Source organism: Pteropus medius, unplaced genomic scaffold (genome assembly GCF_902729225.1).
Source record: "Pteropus medius unplaced genomic scaffold, Ma_sr-lr_union100, whole genome shotgun sequence".
NCBI classification, from domain to species: domain Eukaryota; kingdom Metazoa; phylum Chordata; class Mammalia; order Chiroptera; family Pteropodidae; genus Pteropus; species Pteropus medius.
Genome location: NW_024348242.1, coordinates 4,357,521 through 4,374,040, shown reverse-complemented (window position 1 = coordinate 4,374,040; position 16,520 = coordinate 4,357,521). Strand labels below are relative to the sequence as shown.

General features: G+C 64.4%; 1 protein-coding gene across 2 annotated transcripts in view; it reads left to right on the top strand.

The window, feature by feature from the left end:
- HIP1R (huntingtin interacting protein 1 related) overlaps positions 1-15,933 on the top strand; it is a 26,414-nt gene extending 10,481 nt beyond the window's left edge. For both annotated transcript variants that reach the window (XM_039879319.1, XM_039879320.1), the window contains exons 2-32: positions 2,388-2,451; positions 2,929-3,071; positions 3,396-3,452; positions 4,276-4,356; positions 4,744-4,820; positions 5,125-5,186; positions 7,001-7,141; positions 7,859-7,916; positions 7,999-8,074; positions 8,227-8,367; positions 8,456-8,517; positions 8,734-8,806; positions 8,907-9,093; positions 9,197-9,285; positions 9,371-9,487; positions 9,667-9,768; positions 10,016-10,210; positions 11,119-11,266; positions 11,387-11,473; positions 11,800-11,907; positions 12,066-12,202; positions 12,395-12,505; positions 12,721-12,779; positions 13,033-13,063; positions 13,152-13,214; positions 13,515-13,615; positions 13,739-13,844; positions 13,980-14,103; positions 14,178-14,239; positions 14,387-14,593; positions 14,851-15,933. In XM_039879319.1, the coding sequence (XP_039735253.1) occupies positions 2,388-2,451; positions 2,929-3,071; positions 3,396-3,452; positions 4,276-4,356; positions 4,744-4,820; positions 5,125-5,186; positions 7,001-7,141; positions 7,859-7,916; positions 7,999-8,074; positions 8,227-8,367; positions 8,456-8,517; positions 8,734-8,806; positions 8,907-9,093; positions 9,197-9,285; positions 9,371-9,487; positions 9,667-9,768; positions 10,016-10,210; positions 11,119-11,266; positions 11,387-11,473; positions 11,800-11,907; positions 12,066-12,202; positions 12,395-12,505; positions 12,721-12,779; positions 13,033-13,063; positions 13,152-13,214; positions 13,515-13,615; positions 13,739-13,844; positions 13,980-14,103; positions 14,178-14,239; positions 14,387-14,593; positions 14,851-14,898 (3,117 nt within the window). In that variant the 3' untranslated portion in view covers positions 14,899-15,933. The remainder of the gene's footprint in view (positions 1-2,387; positions 2,452-2,928; positions 3,072-3,395; positions 3,453-4,275; positions 4,357-4,743; positions 4,821-5,124; positions 5,187-7,000; positions 7,142-7,858; positions 7,917-7,998; positions 8,075-8,226; positions 8,368-8,455; positions 8,518-8,733; positions 8,807-8,906; positions 9,094-9,196; positions 9,286-9,370; positions 9,488-9,666; positions 9,769-10,015; positions 10,211-11,118; positions 11,267-11,386; positions 11,474-11,799; positions 11,908-12,065; positions 12,203-12,394; positions 12,506-12,720; positions 12,780-13,032; positions 13,064-13,151; positions 13,215-13,514; positions 13,616-13,738; positions 13,845-13,979; positions 14,104-14,177; positions 14,240-14,386; positions 14,594-14,850) is intronic.
- The last annotated feature ends 587 nt before the right edge of the window (positions 15,934-16,520 follow it).

Genomic DNA, 16,520 nt, shown 5'->3' with positions numbered 1-16,520 from the left:
CCTCCACTACCCCCTCCCCTCCGCCACCTCCCAGCCCACCCACTCCTGCTCTCCAGCTGCAGGCCTGGGGGAGGGAGAGGAGTTCACATGCATCCTCCATGGGGTCTGCTCGGAGGCGGGGAGCAGAGAGCACTGTGGGTCAGGTCTCTGCTCCTTAGCCGCCTCCTGGGCCACCTGCTCTGCACGTGTGGCTTTCGGCCGTGCTGCTGCCTGGAATCTTCTGGACCAGGAGGCAGTCTCAGAAGAGCCAGCTCAGGTGTCAGGGCAGATTGGGGGATGGGGTTACATACCCTGGACACAGGACACTCCTAGCTTATGAGCCGGCAGCTGCTTGCTGCTGGGGGAGGCCTCTGCCCAGCCCTGTCCCTGCGTGGAGAGGAGGTGCCTGGGGAGCGGATGGCAGGATCCTTCGGGGCTCGGAGCGTGGAGGCAGCCGGGCCTGCCCGTGCCCTCGCTGTGCGGATGAGACAGCCGACCTCTCCGCGCCTCAGGCTTCCCGTCAGGGAAACGGGCTTGTGACCACTTCTAGGGTTGTTGTTGGGAGGCACGTGGCTTGTGCCTGGCACAGGGTAAGCCGAGGGCCTGTCATTGCCCCCGTCGGGCACGCAGTTCTGCCTGGACTGTCCCGTGGGCAGGAGCCGTCAGAGCAGGACACGGCTTCTCTCAGTGCTTGCTGAACAAAGGCGGACGCCGTGGCCTCGGGGAGGCCGTGCTGGCCGGGGACCTGTGAACACGGAGCAGATGGCAAGGGAGCCGTCTGCGTGTGGCTTCGGGAATCAGAAGGCAGAGCCTGTGTGCATCCGCCCAGGACCCCCGCTACCGTGAGGCCTCCCGCCTGTCCTTGACGCTGGAGGGCGGCCCCCAAGGGGCCCACTGTGGGTGGCCGCCGCCTAGCACGGCCCGCAGCCCTGTGAATTGGGCCACAATGGGAGCTGTGTGTGAAAGGAGGTCAGCCTGCCTTGCTGGGGCGGGGGTCCAGGAGCTGCCCCGGCCCAGCCCCCAGCCCCACCAGCTCCGAGGTCTGCTGGTCTGATCAGAAAGGCCGCCTTCGCTCCCATGGGGCCGCTTTTCTTACAGAGGAAATGTCCGAGCAGGCCCAAGGTCAGGTCACAATAGACCGTAAACGAGTGAGGTGGCCTCCATGCCGGCCGGGGCAGTTACTGTTGTTCAGATGCAGAGGCGGGGAGCTTGGGGGCCTCTGAGAGAAAGTGCCAGCACTGGCCCTGGCCCTGCCCAGGGACTGCTGGGGCCTTGCTTCTGTCCGAGTGCAAGTATTTCCTGTTGATTCGCAGCGTGGTGGGGCTCGTGTCCTGGCATGCAGCATCTTGAACCCCTGTTCTGCTGGGCACAGCTCCTTGGCCGGCTGTGGGGGGAAGGGCAGCGTGGGCCCTGGCTAAGGAATTTGGGAGACCTGGGAGCATCAGCTGGCCTGGAGAGGCGTCTGCATTTGTCAGGGCCCCATTGTGTCACTCACGGGCAGCTCTTCTCAGCCCACAAACACCGATGTCCCCAGCTCAGTGCTGGGTGGGTGGGTGAGGATCATAAGACCTGTGCCCAGTAGAGAAATAAAACATCCACAAGTCAGCCCAGGGCCTGAGATCGTTCCTGGGTGAGGGGGCAGGAGATGACAGTAAACGACAGGAAGTCTCCCTGGTGAGGGAGCAGTCACATCCAGGAAGCCTTCTCGGAAGAGAAGGCATTGAGCTGGGGAATGAGACAAGACTCCAGCAGGTGGCGATGGGAGGGGACCTTCATCAAGGATGCGATTGCCGCTTGCTCAGGACTCAAGTGACAGCAGCAGGTGTGCTGGGACCCCGCCACCTGAGGGGGGCCACGGTTGCCATCTGCATAGGTGGGAGGGGTGGGTGTGGGAGCTGAGTTGACTTGCCCGCACCCAGGAGGGAGTTTGTGTCATTTCTCCGGGCCCTGCCGCAGCAAGGTGGGGATGACTAGTGTCTGTTCGTGGAGTGTCATGAGGGCTCAGGTCAGACAGCTCCTTCCAGAGGTGAGGCAGGCCAGAGCATGCCGCGGGCGCCCTGCCTGACCGCTTCCCTGGGCCCGGGGGCCTCGCCTTCTGGGGAGAGCTAAGTGCATGCAGATTGTAGACCGGGGGAGGGGAGCTTCTACCTCCACAAGCTTTCGTCCTCGTCTCCCAGAGCCCTGAGAGCTCCTGGTGGCTTTGTGGATCAGGCGCCAGCTGCGCTTTGAGCTGCACGTGAGTTCAGAGGCGGGGTTCGCGTAGGTTGAGAGAATGCCTGTCCCCGCTTGTGTCCACGTCTGGCGGGAAGAACTGGTCCTGTCTGTTGCCCTTTGCCCCGCTGGGGTGGTGTTCCCCAAGAAGGCTGCCTGGTGGGCTTCTGACCTCTGCTTCCTCTGTTCCCTCCCAGGCCATCAGCATCAGCAAAGCCATCAACACCCAGGAGGTCCCCGTGAAGGAGAAGCACGCCCGTCGTATCCTTCGCTGCCCCCGGCGGGCCCTCTGCCCCTCTGGGTCCCTGGGAGAGGCAGGGCCGGGTGGGGAGGACGTGCACCTGCCCTGCACGGTCACTGACTGTGGTTTGGGAGGGAGCAGCGTGGCGCTGCAGCTGACCCCTGGGGCTTTGTGAAGTCTGCCCTTTGACTAATGAGTTGTGTCCGGTGACCCTGGGCCAGCCTGGCTTGCCTCACGCGGCTCCTCTGAGACTCTGAGTTGTCGTGGGAATGCCATCTGTTTTCTTAGGCTATGGGTCCAGTTGAATTCAAGGGGCATGATCTTGCCTTTGTCTTGCCCTTGGCTGAAAACCGTAGCTCTTGGTGACCTGGGGCGGATGTGGAAGGATGGGGGGAAGGCATGCAGCAGCTGTGGGGTGAGTGTCTGGGTCACCGAGTGCCCCCCTGACTTTCCCCACACTTGAGTCTGCTTCCTGCACTTGGCCTTGACCCTAGTAGGCATCATTCTGGGCACTCATCACGAGAAAGGGGCCTTTACTTTCTGGTCCTATGCCATCGGTCTGCCACTTCCCAGCAGCTCCATCCTCAGCTGGAAGTTCTGCCATGTCCTCCACAAGATCCTTCGAGATGGGCACCCCAATGTGAGTAGCCGCTGCCTGCTGGTCCTGAGGGGGCCAGGTCCCCTGTTCTAGCCACCGCATGCTTCTCAAGACAGGAGGAGGCCTGGGGAGCCTGGGCCCTTCATCTGCTGCCACCTGAGCAGGCCGGCACTCCAGGGGGCGGGAGAGCAGTGTCCCTTTGAAATGAAAGACTGTCCTGCCCATCCCGCTTAGCGGTGGGCTGGCCCGCCTCGCCTGCTGGCCTCCACCCTGTCCCTCCCCGCTCACGGGGAGTAAACGCGTCGGGGCCCCTCCTGCAAGGCCCGGGGTTCTTCATCTTGCTCCCCTGTTCTCCCTGCGCCTCAGGTGCTGCACGACTGCCAGCGGTATCGGAGCAACATTCGGGAGGTTGGAGATCTGTGGGTAGGTGCGGGGCGGGCGCCCTGGCCCCTCGCAGGCGGCACCGTCCAGAGGCCAGCCTGGCCTTCGGGTTCCCTGGCACTCGCGGGGCTGAGCGAGGGCGGCACCCCGTTCTCTCACAGCAGAAGTTAGAGCAGTGCTGTTTGGGGAGACCGTGGGGCGGGGAAGGAGCCTCGTGAGTTGGGTCGCAGCCTTGCTTTATAAAGCCTGGTACAGGACATTCCAAATGCGGAACTAGGGGGCCCTCCAGCTCCACAAGTCACCAGCCCGTAAGTCTCTGTGGGTTGGGGAATGTGGTAATACCCGAGTCCAGCCGTCTTGGTGGCGGCAAGAGCTGCGTGAGGGGTACCGACTCCCAGCGCCCCCACACCAGCCGCTTTGGATTCTCGGGACTGGAAACCTGTATTTTCAGCAAGCTCCCCACGGAGGAGGCAGCTGGGAGGATGTGGACATGCGGCTGTCAGAATGTGCCTCCCCGGCCGCCGCCAGCATTTTAATAAAGTGTCCCAACCCAGAACTGGCCCGTGGCCCGGGACGAGGAGCTCTCATCACAAGAGTTTCCTTGGCGAGAATGACAAGGAGTAGATTTGAACAAACAGGGAGAGCCACAGGCTGGAGGGGATTGGCGGAGGCCTCGGGAAGGGAGTCAGCCTTCTGGCGGGCGGAGCGGCGCCTGCTGAGGGAATAGTGCCTGGGTGGGTGGGTGGGGGGATGACACTCGGCTTGTCAGCTCAGCTTCCTGGCCCGCGCTGCAGCATGCGGGGTCCTGTGGGGTTCTCGGGACGCTCCCGGGCAGCGACCCTGACCCCGGCCCCTCCCTCCGCAGGGGCACCTGCACGACCGGTACGGGCAGCTGGTGAGCGTTTACACCAAGCTCTTGCTGACCAAGGTCTCCTTCCACCTCAAGGTAGTCTCCTTGGTGGGGCGTCGTGGGGCTGGGGAGACCCTGGGCTCATCCGTCCACTCCCATAGAGGAGGGTGGGTTCTGTCCTGCCCTGACCTTGACCCAAGGTGAAGGGAGGGATGCCGGGTCGTCATGGAGGTTGGCACCTGAGGCATCCCCAGGGACGCAGGCGCGGGGCTCGGCCTGGCCTTTGGCTCTGCCCTGCTGGACGTCGCGTCCTCTCTCCCCGGTCTCCGGGCACTGGCACCCTGCCTCGGCCGGTACCCAGGGCAGACGGCAGCTCCACAGTCTGGGGGCTTCTCCGGCCTCGTCCCCTCCCTTAAAAGCTAGACCTGGTTCTGGGCCAGAGCCAACATGGGATGCAGTTGAGTGGGGGTGTCCTCTCCACAGCACCCCCAGTTTCCCGCGGGCCTAGAGGTGACAGACGAGGTGCTGGAGAAGGCAGCTGGGACTGACGTCAACAACATGTGAGGCCCTCGGGACGGGGGAGTGGCCCGGCCCGTCTCCCTTCTCCCCCCTCAGTTGCCCTGTTGGTCCCTCGTCTTCTGTGCCCGGGTTCCCGAATGTGGGGGGCTCTGGGGCTGAAGGCGATGTTCCCGGGAGACGAGACGAAAGCTAAAGGGGGTTTGCTTGGGATCAGGCACTTTGAGCTGCAGGACTGTCATCCTGTGCAGCGCCGTGTTGGTAAACGGTTCCCTCCTCCCCCCGGGGGTCTGGCTGGGGCGCGCCCCACCACTGTGGCTCAGCCTTCTGTCCCTGTTCCCGCCGTAGCTTCCAGCTCACCGTGGAGATGTTCGATTACATGGACTGTGAGCTGAAGCTCTCTGAGTCAGGTGAGGCGCCCGGGTGTCATTCCCCAGGGCGTGGGGTTGGTACCTGCTGCCTGTTCGCCTAACTTCCCTGCTCAAAGGCACCTGCCCCGGGGGTCCATGTCCCCACCAGAAATAGGTATGGGGGCCTCCAGGTGCCCCCGAAACACGGGAGAGAGGATGGCAGGCCCCTGCTGGGAACAGTCTCTGCCGTTCCTTCCCCTAAGTGAATCCACCTTTCCTGCCAAGGCGGGAAGTTGGGGGACACCGGGAGATGCCTCTTCAGGGTCCCGGCCCAGGCTCCCCCGGGAAGGGCCACTTTGGACCCTCTTGCCCGTTTTCTGCTGTAAAAGGCCCCTGAGTCACGTGGGACCTCCCAGCCCGGGAACCGGCAGCCCCCGGCCGGGACACGCAGCGCTCCCCCTCCCGGGCTGCAGAGGTGATTGTTTTGGGTGGCAGCTTCAGAATAACTTGTGGGTGACTCACACTTTTCATGGGAGGTTGAGAAGCAAATGCTTTTTAAGGGAAAATTAGGAGTGAGAAGGAGGTGGATCTGGGCAGCCTCCTGGCTTTCCCGGGCCTGGACTCTGAGGCTGGGCGGTCCAGTGGGCAGCCTGGGGACACCCGCCCCGGACCTGACCAGGGAGCAGCGGGCAGGTGCCCAGGGGTGTGGCTGCCAGCCTGTGTATACCAGGCAGGAGCTGAGTCCTACGGTGTCCTCCCCTGTGCTGCTTTGTGGGGTGGGGGCCGAGTGTGGGCGGGCAGTGGTCCCCATGAGGGAAGGTGGAGAAGGCCCAGGGGCGGTGCCCCAGCTCCGAGACACTGACGTCTTAACGAAGCACAGAGGAGGGGCCCATGGGTGGCCGTGCGATTTCCCTGCTGTGTGGAGGCTCCTGCCTCTCCGTTTGTAGCAGCCATAGATGGGGGAATGTCTTGAGCGCCCCTCAGTGGAGAAATGGCTGTCTCAAAAAAAACCAAAATAGTACTTCATGTGCATTTTGATTTTTTTTTACAAGGAAAATGTGCTTGACACAATGCGTAATTAAAATTAAGTTTGAAGAAGATGAGGGACGGCACTTAGTTCTTCCTTTGCCACCCCTTCCGTCCCGGGCGTTCTTGTGTTCCCGTGGAGGTTCGCACATGGGCCAGCCCGGGCGAGGCGAGGGGAGGACCCGGAGCTGGGGGCCCGCCGTTCCGGACCAGTGTCCCGTGCGGGTGCCCCGGCGGCTCTGCCGGCCCGGCGTGCTGCCTGCCCATCGCCGCCGTTCCCTGCACAGACGAGAGGCCCGCCGGGGGAGGCAGCCCGTGTGTCCCGTTCCCTCCTCCTCGGTTGCTCTGACGGAGGCTTGACCGTTAGGGGCAGGGGCGATCGACCCTGGGTCCAGTGAGGTTTGAGGTCGCCTGGGTTTGCAGAGCCCAGTCCTGACTCTCGACCTTGCTGCTGCCACCACTTGTCCCAGAACTGCCCCGTGAGGCTCTCAGGAAACGCTGGGCCAGCGGGCGGGGTTACTTTGCCTGACTTTGCTGTCACTCTAGCTCGAGGGGGCGCTGGGCCTCGGTCGGGGCAGCCACAGCACATGGGGTCCCCATCCACGGAGCATGCTGGTGTTCGAGGACCTGGGGTCAAGCCCCACTGCATGGCTGGGGGTGGTGAAGCAGGCCACCCATGCTGTCACCCCAGGGTGCTGTGATGATGCCGTGAGGTGATGGCGTGGGGCCTGCGCTCAGCTGCGTTCCACACCGTAGCCGCCACTCAGGCTGCCACCAGGGCCGGCTCAGCGCCTGCGTCTCCCGGCCCTCCACGCTCCTAACCCTCCTCCTGCCTCTCTCCTGTGCAGTTTTCCGGCAGCTCAACACAGCCATCGCTGTGTCCCAGATGTCTTCAGGCCAGTGTCGCCTGGCGCCCCTAATCCAGGTCATCCAGGACTGCAGCCACCTCTACCACTACACGGTCAAGCTCATGTTCAAGCTGCACTCCTGTGAGTCCCCAGCCCTCCCACCGCCGGCCACCCCCACCCCCTGCCCCAGGGTCCCTCTAGAGCCCCAGCGGGCTGTGTTTATGCAGCTTATATTGACCAGCATGTACTGTAACATCAAGAAATTAGTTAGAAGTAATCATGATAAGCTCATTACCCATTACCATAAATAACATCCTCATTATGAAGTCAGTTTTCTAGAACAAAGACTCAGGGAGAAGAGGGCCGTAGTTGTACGTGTTTGCCGATCTCTCGAAGGCCCGGCCTGGGAGCGGGGCCGCCCGCCGCCTTTGCACCCAGCCTGATGCTGTGTCTCATGCCACGCGCACTGGCCGGGACCCGTGCGAAAGGGCACTGTGTCTCCGGAGTGTTCAGGAAGGGTCTCGTCCCAGGCCCCACTTTGAGACCCGCTGGCCTAGGGCATACGAGCTGTCGAATGTTAGCGCAGGGCAAACTCGGGTCTAACGTGACTTTACAGTGCGCCCCAGGCCAGGCCCCGTGGGTTTGCTGTGGTCAGGGGGCCGCCTGTCCCGCTCACGGTTCCTTCCCTTGCTCAGCACACCCCCAGCGGGGACCCGGCCAGGTGGCAGCGATCTCTGACCTGTGACAGTTTCTAGAACGTGGAGGAGTGGGAGGGGACGGGAGGGAGAGAATGTGAAGTCCCCATAGCCACCGAGCAGAGAGCAGAGGGGACGCGCGTTAAGCCTGTGCTGCCCCCAGGTCTCCCGGCGGACACCCTGCAAGGCCACAGGGACCGGTTCCACGAGCAGTTTCACAGGTACCAGTGGGGCGGGGCTGCCCGGAGGCGCCTGGCTCCGTGGGCCTGGCTCCCTCGTGACGTCCTGCACCTGTCCCCACAGCCTCAGGAACTTCTTCCGCAGAGCCTCGGACATGCTCTACTTCAAGCGGCTCATCCAGATCCCTCGACTGCCCGAGGTACCGGCCAGGCCGCAGCCCCGGTTCCCCCTCTGGCCCCCGTGCCCTTTGACGCCCCCGGCTGCCTAGCAGGTCCCCAGGTGGACTCTGGGGGTGGCAGAGGGAAGACTCCTTGGGGGGCCGCTGAGCAGCTCCCACCGTGGCCTCCACAGGGGCCTCCCAATTTCCTGCGGGCCTCAGCGCTGGCCGAGCACATCAAGCCGGTGGTGGTGATCCCTGAGGAGACCGCCGAGGACGAGGAGCCGGAAAACCTCATCGAGATCGGCACGGGCCCCCCCGCCGGGGAGCCAGCGGTGAGCGGCCCCTCTCCCTGGCTGGGGCTGGCTGGACCTCCCTCCCTCCCTCCCCTGGAGCGGGGGTCATCATGTTTCACTGTGGCAGGTGGTGGCCGACCTCTTTGAACAGACGTTTGGACCCCCCAACGGCTCCATGAAGGACGACAGGTGAGGGCCCAGGGTGCCAACCGTGGAGGGGGGCTGGGAATGGCCTTCACGGAGCTGTGGTCGGGTAGGGGACACGAACACGAGGCACCCAAGTCCCAGAGGCCGCCGATGAGCCCATCGGTTCTTGCGCTGGGTCCTCTGATTTTCCTGGTTGTCTGAACTCGAGTGCCAGGACTGTGCGGGCCTCAGAAAGCCCTGCCTGACCTCTGTCCCCAGGGACCTACAGATCGAGACCTTGAAGAGAGAGGTGGAGATGCTGCGTGCTGAGCTGGAGAAGATCAAGCTGGAGGTGAGAGGCGGGGGGTGGGCCGCAGGCGGGGGGTGGGCCGCACCCACCTGCACGCAGGCAGTGCAGGGTCCCCACGTCCCTGTCCTTTCTGCCGCCACAGGCCCAGCGGTACATCACCCAGCTGAAGGGCCAGGTGAACACGCTGGAGGCCGAGCTGGAGGAGCAGCGGAAGCAGAAGCAGAAGGCGCTGGTGGACAATGAGCAGCTCCGCCACGAGCTGGCCCAGCTGCGGGCCGCCCAGCAGGAGGGCGAGCGGAAGCAGGGCCTGCGTGAGGCCGAGGCCGAGAGTGTGTTTGGGGACGGCGGGGGCCGTGCCCGGCGGGAGGGCCCGGTCCCCTGGTGGGGTGCCCCACTGTGCTTGGGGGTCACGGCCTCACCTCTCACCCGCAGAGAAGGCCAGTGCCACGGAGGCCCGCTACAGCAAGCTGAAGGAGCAGCACAGCAAGCTCGTGGCCACGCACGCCGAGCTGCTCAGGAAGGTTGGGCCTCGCCCCAGGGGGCAGCGCTGGTGGGCGGGGCACCCTCAGCAGCAGTGTCTGACTGCGCCCTCGTCTGCCTGTGCAGAACGCAGACACGGCCAGGCAGCTGACGGCCAAGCAGCAGAGCCAGGAGGAGGTGTCGCGGGTGAAGGAGCAGCTGGCCTTCCAGATGGAGCAGGCGAAACGGGAGTCTGAGATGAAGGTGCGTCCCTGTGCGCACAGGGCCCTGGCTCTGGAGTCCCCCGGCCCCACCGTGCCCCCGGCCCCACCGTGTCCCCGGTCCCATTGTTCCTGTGACACACGGTCGCCATGACACACGGTCGCCATGACACACGGTCCTCATGACACACCGTCCCCATGACACTGTCCATCCTGCCCCAGCTGGAAGAGCAGAGCGACCAGCTAGAGAAGCTCAGGAGGGAGCTGGAGGCCAAGGCTGGAGAGCTGGTGCGCGTGCAGGAGGCCCTGAGCCACACGGAGCAGGTGGGTGTGGGGGCACCTGGCATCGGACAGGACAGGAGTTAGGGTCCTCTTTCCCAGGAACTGGGCCATGCCTAGATGCCACTGGGTTGGTTTAGGGGTTCCTGGGGGGCTGCTCTGACCCAGTACGCAGGGGACACGCAGGAAATGGGAAGTTCAGGGTCTAAGGGGGTTGATGAAGATGGGCCCTAAGGGGCAATGAGGGGCGGGCGGGCCCCTGGACGTCCTGCTCACGCCCAGGGCTTCACAGAGCGGCTCAGAGCTGAGCTCGAGGCTGGACTCGCTGAGAGCAGAGAAGGACGCACTGAGCAGCACCGTGCGGCAGCGGGAGGCCGACCTGCAGGTGGCCCAGAGCCTGGTGCGGGAGAAGGAGGCGGCGCTGAGCCAGGAGCAGCAGCGCAGCTCCCGGGAGAGGGACGCGCTGCAGGGGCGGCTGGCGGACAAGGTAGTGCCCCTGTCCCCCCGCCCCATGCGACAGCTGGGCTGCAGACAGTCCGTTCAGACTGCACGAGCCCATGGGTCTTAGTGTGTTCACAGGGCCGTGCGTCCATCTTGTAGTTCCAGAACATTCTCACCACTCCGAGGACAAACCCCGCCCCCATGAACAGTCCGTCTCGCCCCCCTCCCCCCCAGGCCCTGCGGCCTCTGACCCCCGTCCCGTCTCTGTGGGTGTCCCTGCTTTGGACGTTTTGTAGACGGGACCGTGTGTGTGGCTGGCCTCTTCCCCTCGGCGTGCGTCGCCCAGGTCCGCCCGTGTGGCAGCGCTCCAGGCCTCCGGGCCACCTTTTGCTTGTCCTCGGTTGATGAGCATTTGGGTGGTTCCACTTTCTGTCGTGGACAGTGCTGCTGTGAAAATCCGTGCACGTCGTGTGTGGACGTGATTTTGTTTCCCTTGGATGTTTAGCTCCGTTTCACTTTCGGAGGAGCGGCCGAGGCATTTTCCAAAGCAGCCGCTTGGTTTTTCCTCCCCCACCAATGGAGGGGGTTCCAGTTTCCCCACCCCCTCACCAACGCTTCTTGCTGGCTGGCTGTCTTAGGCATGCTGGTGGGGGATGCTCATCGTGGTGGTTATGCGCCCATCCCTGATGGCTGATGACCTTGAGCATCCTACGTGTCCATCGTTTTTTGTGTATCTTGGGAGAAATGCCTGTTCAGATCCTCTGGCTACCTTTTATTTTAATGGGGTTTTATCTCTTTGCTCAGCTGTCTGCTCTACTCCTGAAGGTGCCACAATCCCTGGGGTGGAGCGGGCCTGTCCTTCAACCTCCAACCCAGCGAGGGCCCCAGCTGGGTCCAGACTGGCGCCAAGGGGCTGCCCCGGGCGGGGTCCCTGAACCGCTCCTCCCCTCTCAGGAGTCTCAGGAGCAGGGGCTGCGGCAGAGGCTCCTGGACGAGCAGTTCGCCGTGCTCCGGCGCACCGCGGCCGAGGCTGAGCGCATCCTGCAGGACGCCGTGGGCAAGCTGGACGACCCCCTGCACCTGCGCTGCACCAGCTCCCCAGGTAGGGCTGCCCTGGCAGGTGCTCAGGCCGCCTCCTTCCCGCCCTGCCTGGCAGGGTGGTGCTCACCCCGCCCTGGGGAAGCCAGACTCCACCCCTCAGCCCTTCCCCCTGTGCTTGCAGACTACCTGGTGAGCAGGGCCCAGGCGGCCCTGGACGCTGTGAGTGCCTTGGAAAAGGGCCACGCCCAGTACCTGGCCTCCAGGTCAGGTGAGTGCAGGGGACAGGACTGGGCAGGCAGAGGCCACTGGTGGTCGAGTGCTGGTTCCGTTGGCTGTGACTTTCTCCTGCCTTGTGCTCCCCCGTGCCCACCTGAGTCCCAGACCTGGGTTTGGTTCCTGCTCGGCTGCTTTCTAGCTTCATGACCTTGGCCTGGCGCCTTCTCCCCTGAGCCGTCCTCCCCTCATCCGTGAACGGGGCCCTGGGTGCCTGCCTCGGGCTTGCCGGGCACAGGAAATGCCGCCTGCCGAAAGGCACCGACCGGGACTCACTCGGGGGCGGCAGCGTCAGGGTCCCCTTGCTCTCCTCTCCCCCAGACGCCTCTGCCCTGGTGGCAGCCCTGACACACTTCTCCCACCTGGCTGCGGACACCATCGTCAACGGTGGTGCCACCTCCCACCTGGCCCCCACCGACCCTGCTGACCGTAAGTGGGCCCCGGGCTGGTGTCACAGGGTGCTCGTGGTGGACCAGGGAAAGGGGGGGGCCTGCAGACAGGCCCTGGCCTCAAACCCAGGGCTGGGGCGCGTGTCAGGGCTTCCTCCAGGCTCTCAGGCGCTGGCTCCCACGGCCCTCTCCCCCCAGGCCTGGTCGACGCCTGCAGGGAGTGTGGGGCGCAGGCACTGGAGCTCATGGGGCGACTGCAGGATCCGCAGGCTCTGCTGCAGGCCCAGCCCGGCCTGGTGCGGCCCCCCTTGCAGGGCATCCTTCAGCTGGGCCAGGTGAGCTGTGCAGCCGTGGCACCAACCGTGGGCCAGTCTCTGCTGGGGGACGTCTGTGGGATATGGGGCGGGACAGGGCACCCACCCCCAGGCCCCAGAGCCCTGCTGCCCCAGCCTCTTTCCCAGGCTCCCTGCAGGGTCGTTGGGGGTCATGTGTACCCCGTCTGACTGCTGGATGCCTTCCTCTCCCAGGAACTGAAGCCCAAGAGTCTGGATGTGCGTCAGGAGGAGCTTGGAGCCATGGTGGACAAGGAGATGGCAGCCACGTCTGCAGCCATCGAGGACGCTGTACGGAGGATCGAGGTGAGGACAGCACGGGGGACCCTCCAGCTCCTGAAGGAGCCCTGGGGGCTGGGCAGGCTGAGTGCCGGTTGTCCCCACCTCAGCACTCGGTCTCCATGCAAAGGACAGACGAGGCCTCCCCTCCCTGGCTCGGTAGCTGTCCCTAGAGGTCTGGCATCCCCCTTCCTCTCATGCCGGCACCCCCCAGCCCGCTCACAGCTCTGTCCCTGGTGCAGGACATGATGAACCAGGCCCGCCACGCCAGCTCCGGGGTGAAACTGGAGGTGAACGAGAGGTGAGCGCACTTCTGCCCCCGGGACGAGGCGGGTTCCCCCGGCCTCCCAGGTGCAGGGCTTCTGCCCTCCCGGCCGCTCAGCTGTACAGGAAGGATGGGGAGCGCAGTGCATCCGCTTTTGGGGCCACATTGCCAAACACCCAGTGTCAGGCCCCATGGTTGTCCACACAGAGGCCAGGCCGCTCCCTGACCATCCCCGTGGCTTCCGGGGCCACACTGCACACTCCTCTCTTTCCCCTGCTCCCTCCCACAGGATCCTCAACTCCTGCACAGACCTGATGAAGGTGAGCGGCCGGCTGGGGCCCCAGAGGCGGGCGGGCTCTGCAGCTGGGATGGCCACCCCAAGAGTGACGTATGTCTTGGTCTTGGCAGGCCATTCGGCTCCTGGTGACAACATCCACCAGCCTGCAGAAGGAGATCGTGGAGAGTGGCAGGGTGAGCTGGGCCTGCAGGTGGGGTCGTTCCCTGTCGGGCAGGCCACACAGCTGGGCCAGCAGCAAGGATCAGTTCCTGGAGGGGACATGACTGCAGGGTCCTCGTCATCCCAGACCGCTCCACCCTGTGGCTTAAGCTGGACGTGAGACACCTGAAGTGCCAGTGATGAGAGACCCCCCCCCCAGTGCACACCGTGTGCCTGGGAATCAGGCAGAGGGGAGAAGGGGCCCCGAGAGCATCCCTTGCTGCAGGTGATGTCATTGACTGTCCGGCCCTGCCCTTCCCTCTTGTCACCACTAGGGGGCAGCCACGCAGCAGGAATTTTACGCCAAGAACTCACGCTGGACAGAAGGCCTCATCTCTGCCTCCAAGGCTGTGGGCTGGGGAGCCACGCAGCTGGTGTATGTCACCCCAGGTGGAGGGGCAGCAGGGAGTGTGATGCTCGGGGTCTGGGGAGGGAGTGTGGGGATGGCCCAGCTCTCCATGGGGTTAGAGACCCAGGCCCTGCCCAACTCTGTCCCCAGGGAGTCGGCTGACAAGGTGGTGCTTCACACAGGCAAGTACGAGGAGCTTATTGTCTGCTCCCACGAGATCGCAGCCAGCACGGCCCAGCTGGTGGCAGCCTCCAAGGTGAGGCCCCGGGATCGGCTCGGCTCGCCTGCGGCTCCTCAGCTCCTGGCTGTGGTGGACACGCTGCGTGTGGCTGGGGGACCAAGGGATGGGGGCGATCCCAGCCCGCCCTGACTCTCCCCCACGCTCCCCCAGGTGAAGGCCGACAAGCACAGCCCCAACCTGAGCCGCCTGCAGGAGTGTTCGCGCACGGTCAACGAGATGGCTGCCAACGTGGTGGCCTCCACGAAGTCCGGCCAGGAGCAGATCGAAGAAAGAGGTGAGTGCCGGGGCCCTGGTCGTGGCTGGGGGGTGGGGCAGGCGCCCAGACACTTACCCCCTCTCTGGCTACAGACACCATGGACTTCTCTGGCCTGTCCCTCATTAAGCTGAAGAAGCAGGAAATGGAGACCCAGGTAGGTGCCCACACCCGCAACACTGCCCCCTGGCCCCCTCGGTGCACGGTGGCCTCCGTGTCTGTCCCTGCTGGGGCTGAGCTCCAAGGGTGGGAGGGCTCCCTGGGGAGAGGCCCCGGGCCTGCTGAGTGATGTGCGGGGCTGCAGGTCCGAGTCCTGGAGCTGGAGAAGACCCTGGAGGCGGAGCGTGTGCGTCTCGGGGAGCTGCGGAAGCAGCACTATGTGCTGGCTGGGGTGGTGGGGACACCCGGCCAGGAGGAGCCTGCCCAGCCCAGTGCTGTCCTCCGAAGCGGGACCTCCAAGAAGCCACCTCTGGCCCAGAAGCCCAGCCTGGCCCCTAAGCAGGACCACCAGGTAGGACCACCAGGGGCCAGGCGTGGCGCTAGGATGGGGGGGCCGGGGGAGCTCGGCCCAGTCTCTGCTCCCAGGTCGGGGGCACAGGGCCTTGGGGAGGTCAGAGCTCACTGAACGGCAGGAGCGCACGTGCCGTCCTAGCAGCGCAGGGGGAGGCTCGGCCGGCTCCAGCTCCAGGGGAAGGTGCAGGGGGCTTGGCTGGGCTGTCATGCACTCCTGGTCATGTGTGCTGAGCCCCTCACCTTTGACCCTTACAGCTGGACAAAAAGGATGGTGTCTGCCCGACTCAGCTCGTGAACTCCTAGGCTCTGCAGGGTCCAGCGGGAGGCTGGTTGGCAGGACTGGGCCTCACGTGGCTACCTTGACTTGGCCGAGGCTCCGAGGGGCACTGTCCCCAGCAGAAGGCATCAGCCCCCACGCCAGGTGCCCAGGCCCCTGCCCCATGGCCTGGATCAGTGTCCCCGAGGCCTGGCCTTGCTAAGCCCACGGGACCTGGATGACGGGGCAGTTCTGGATGTGTTTATCTGCAAAAGGAACTTCCGAGAGCAGCCAGGGTCCAGCGGCCTGCGCCACGATTCAGAAAATACATGGCACATTTGTAATGTTCCACGTCAGATATTTTCTTTGTGAGTTTGTATTTGGCACACAGGGAAGCAGGGCCATGGGGGTGTTTGGCCAGGGCCTCCCCTGCCGTTTGGACGTGGGGATCTGAGGTGAGACGAACAGAGCTGTCGGGGACATGCGCGAATTGGCCGCTGGGGGTGTGGTCTTCGGGGGCACTGGTGCCCTGGCCCCAGGACCCGGTGTGGCTTTAGGCAAAGCAAGATGTTCTAGGGTGGGCTGGAGTGTTCTCGTTCTCCTGGGGCCTTGCTCTGTGGCACTGGTGATGGGCACACTGAGGAGGACACGGCCCTTGTCTGGGGGGAGGCGGGCGGGGTGGACGCTGTGGCCGAGGGCCCGGCACCTGCCAAGCACAGGTGCTGCCTTCGCTCCAGGAGTCTGTTCCAGCTGAAGTCAGCAGTTGACTGCCCGCTTCCTGTTTTCCATACCTGTCTGGCTGCCCTTGACCTGGGGGTCCAGCTCTGGCTGCTGCCCCCTCCCCCACCCCTCCTGTCTCAGGGCGATTCCAGCTCAGCCAGAAAGAGCCCAGGGCCCAGCTTGGCCCGCCTTGTCTCGTCTGGAGGACATGAAAGAACCTGCACTCCTGCCCGCCCCCCACCCCCGGGAGTGGCTGCGGTCGGGGGCGGGGACCGACCAGGTGGGCCAGCTCTGCTGCTTAGAGTGTAGTGTTTTCTCCTGTTGAAGAGTTGGACTGGCAATAAAATGTGCTTTGACTGTTACCATGGCCCAAGGGGCTACACCTGGCTGGTCATTTCTCCGGGGCCAGGACGGGTTGGGACCCACTTGGTTTCTGCAGGTGACAAGAGCACGTGGAGCCTTGGCAAACCTTGCTAGTGCCACTTCTGGTTCTGCCAAGTGTCATCCAGGCGCGTTTCTCTGGGAGGTTTGTGACAAAGCCCTGGGATGTCTGTGTGGTGAGTTATGGCCTAGGGCTGTTCTCTGCTGCCCCAAGACCACCCCAAAGGCCTCAGTCCCAGGCCTCCACAGTTCTGACCCACCCCTTCTTGGGAAGGGATGACCATTGACTCGAGAATCCTGTTTCTGAGCTTGTTGGCAGTGACCCCACCTCCTGGCCGGGCTGGACTTCACTCTCTGGGCCCCACGGAGTCATGTTCATTAGAACACCTGACAGGTGTCCCAGTCCGAGAGCACAGCTGGCGTGCACCCGCCCACTTCCTCCAGGAGCGCCACCCCCCGCCCAGCTCAGCAGCATGTGGGACTCCCACTGTGTGGCCTAGGCTCCCGGGAGGAGGAAGTGGGGCTGCCTCCCCGCAGCTGGCTGAGGTACAGGGGGTCACACCGGTCT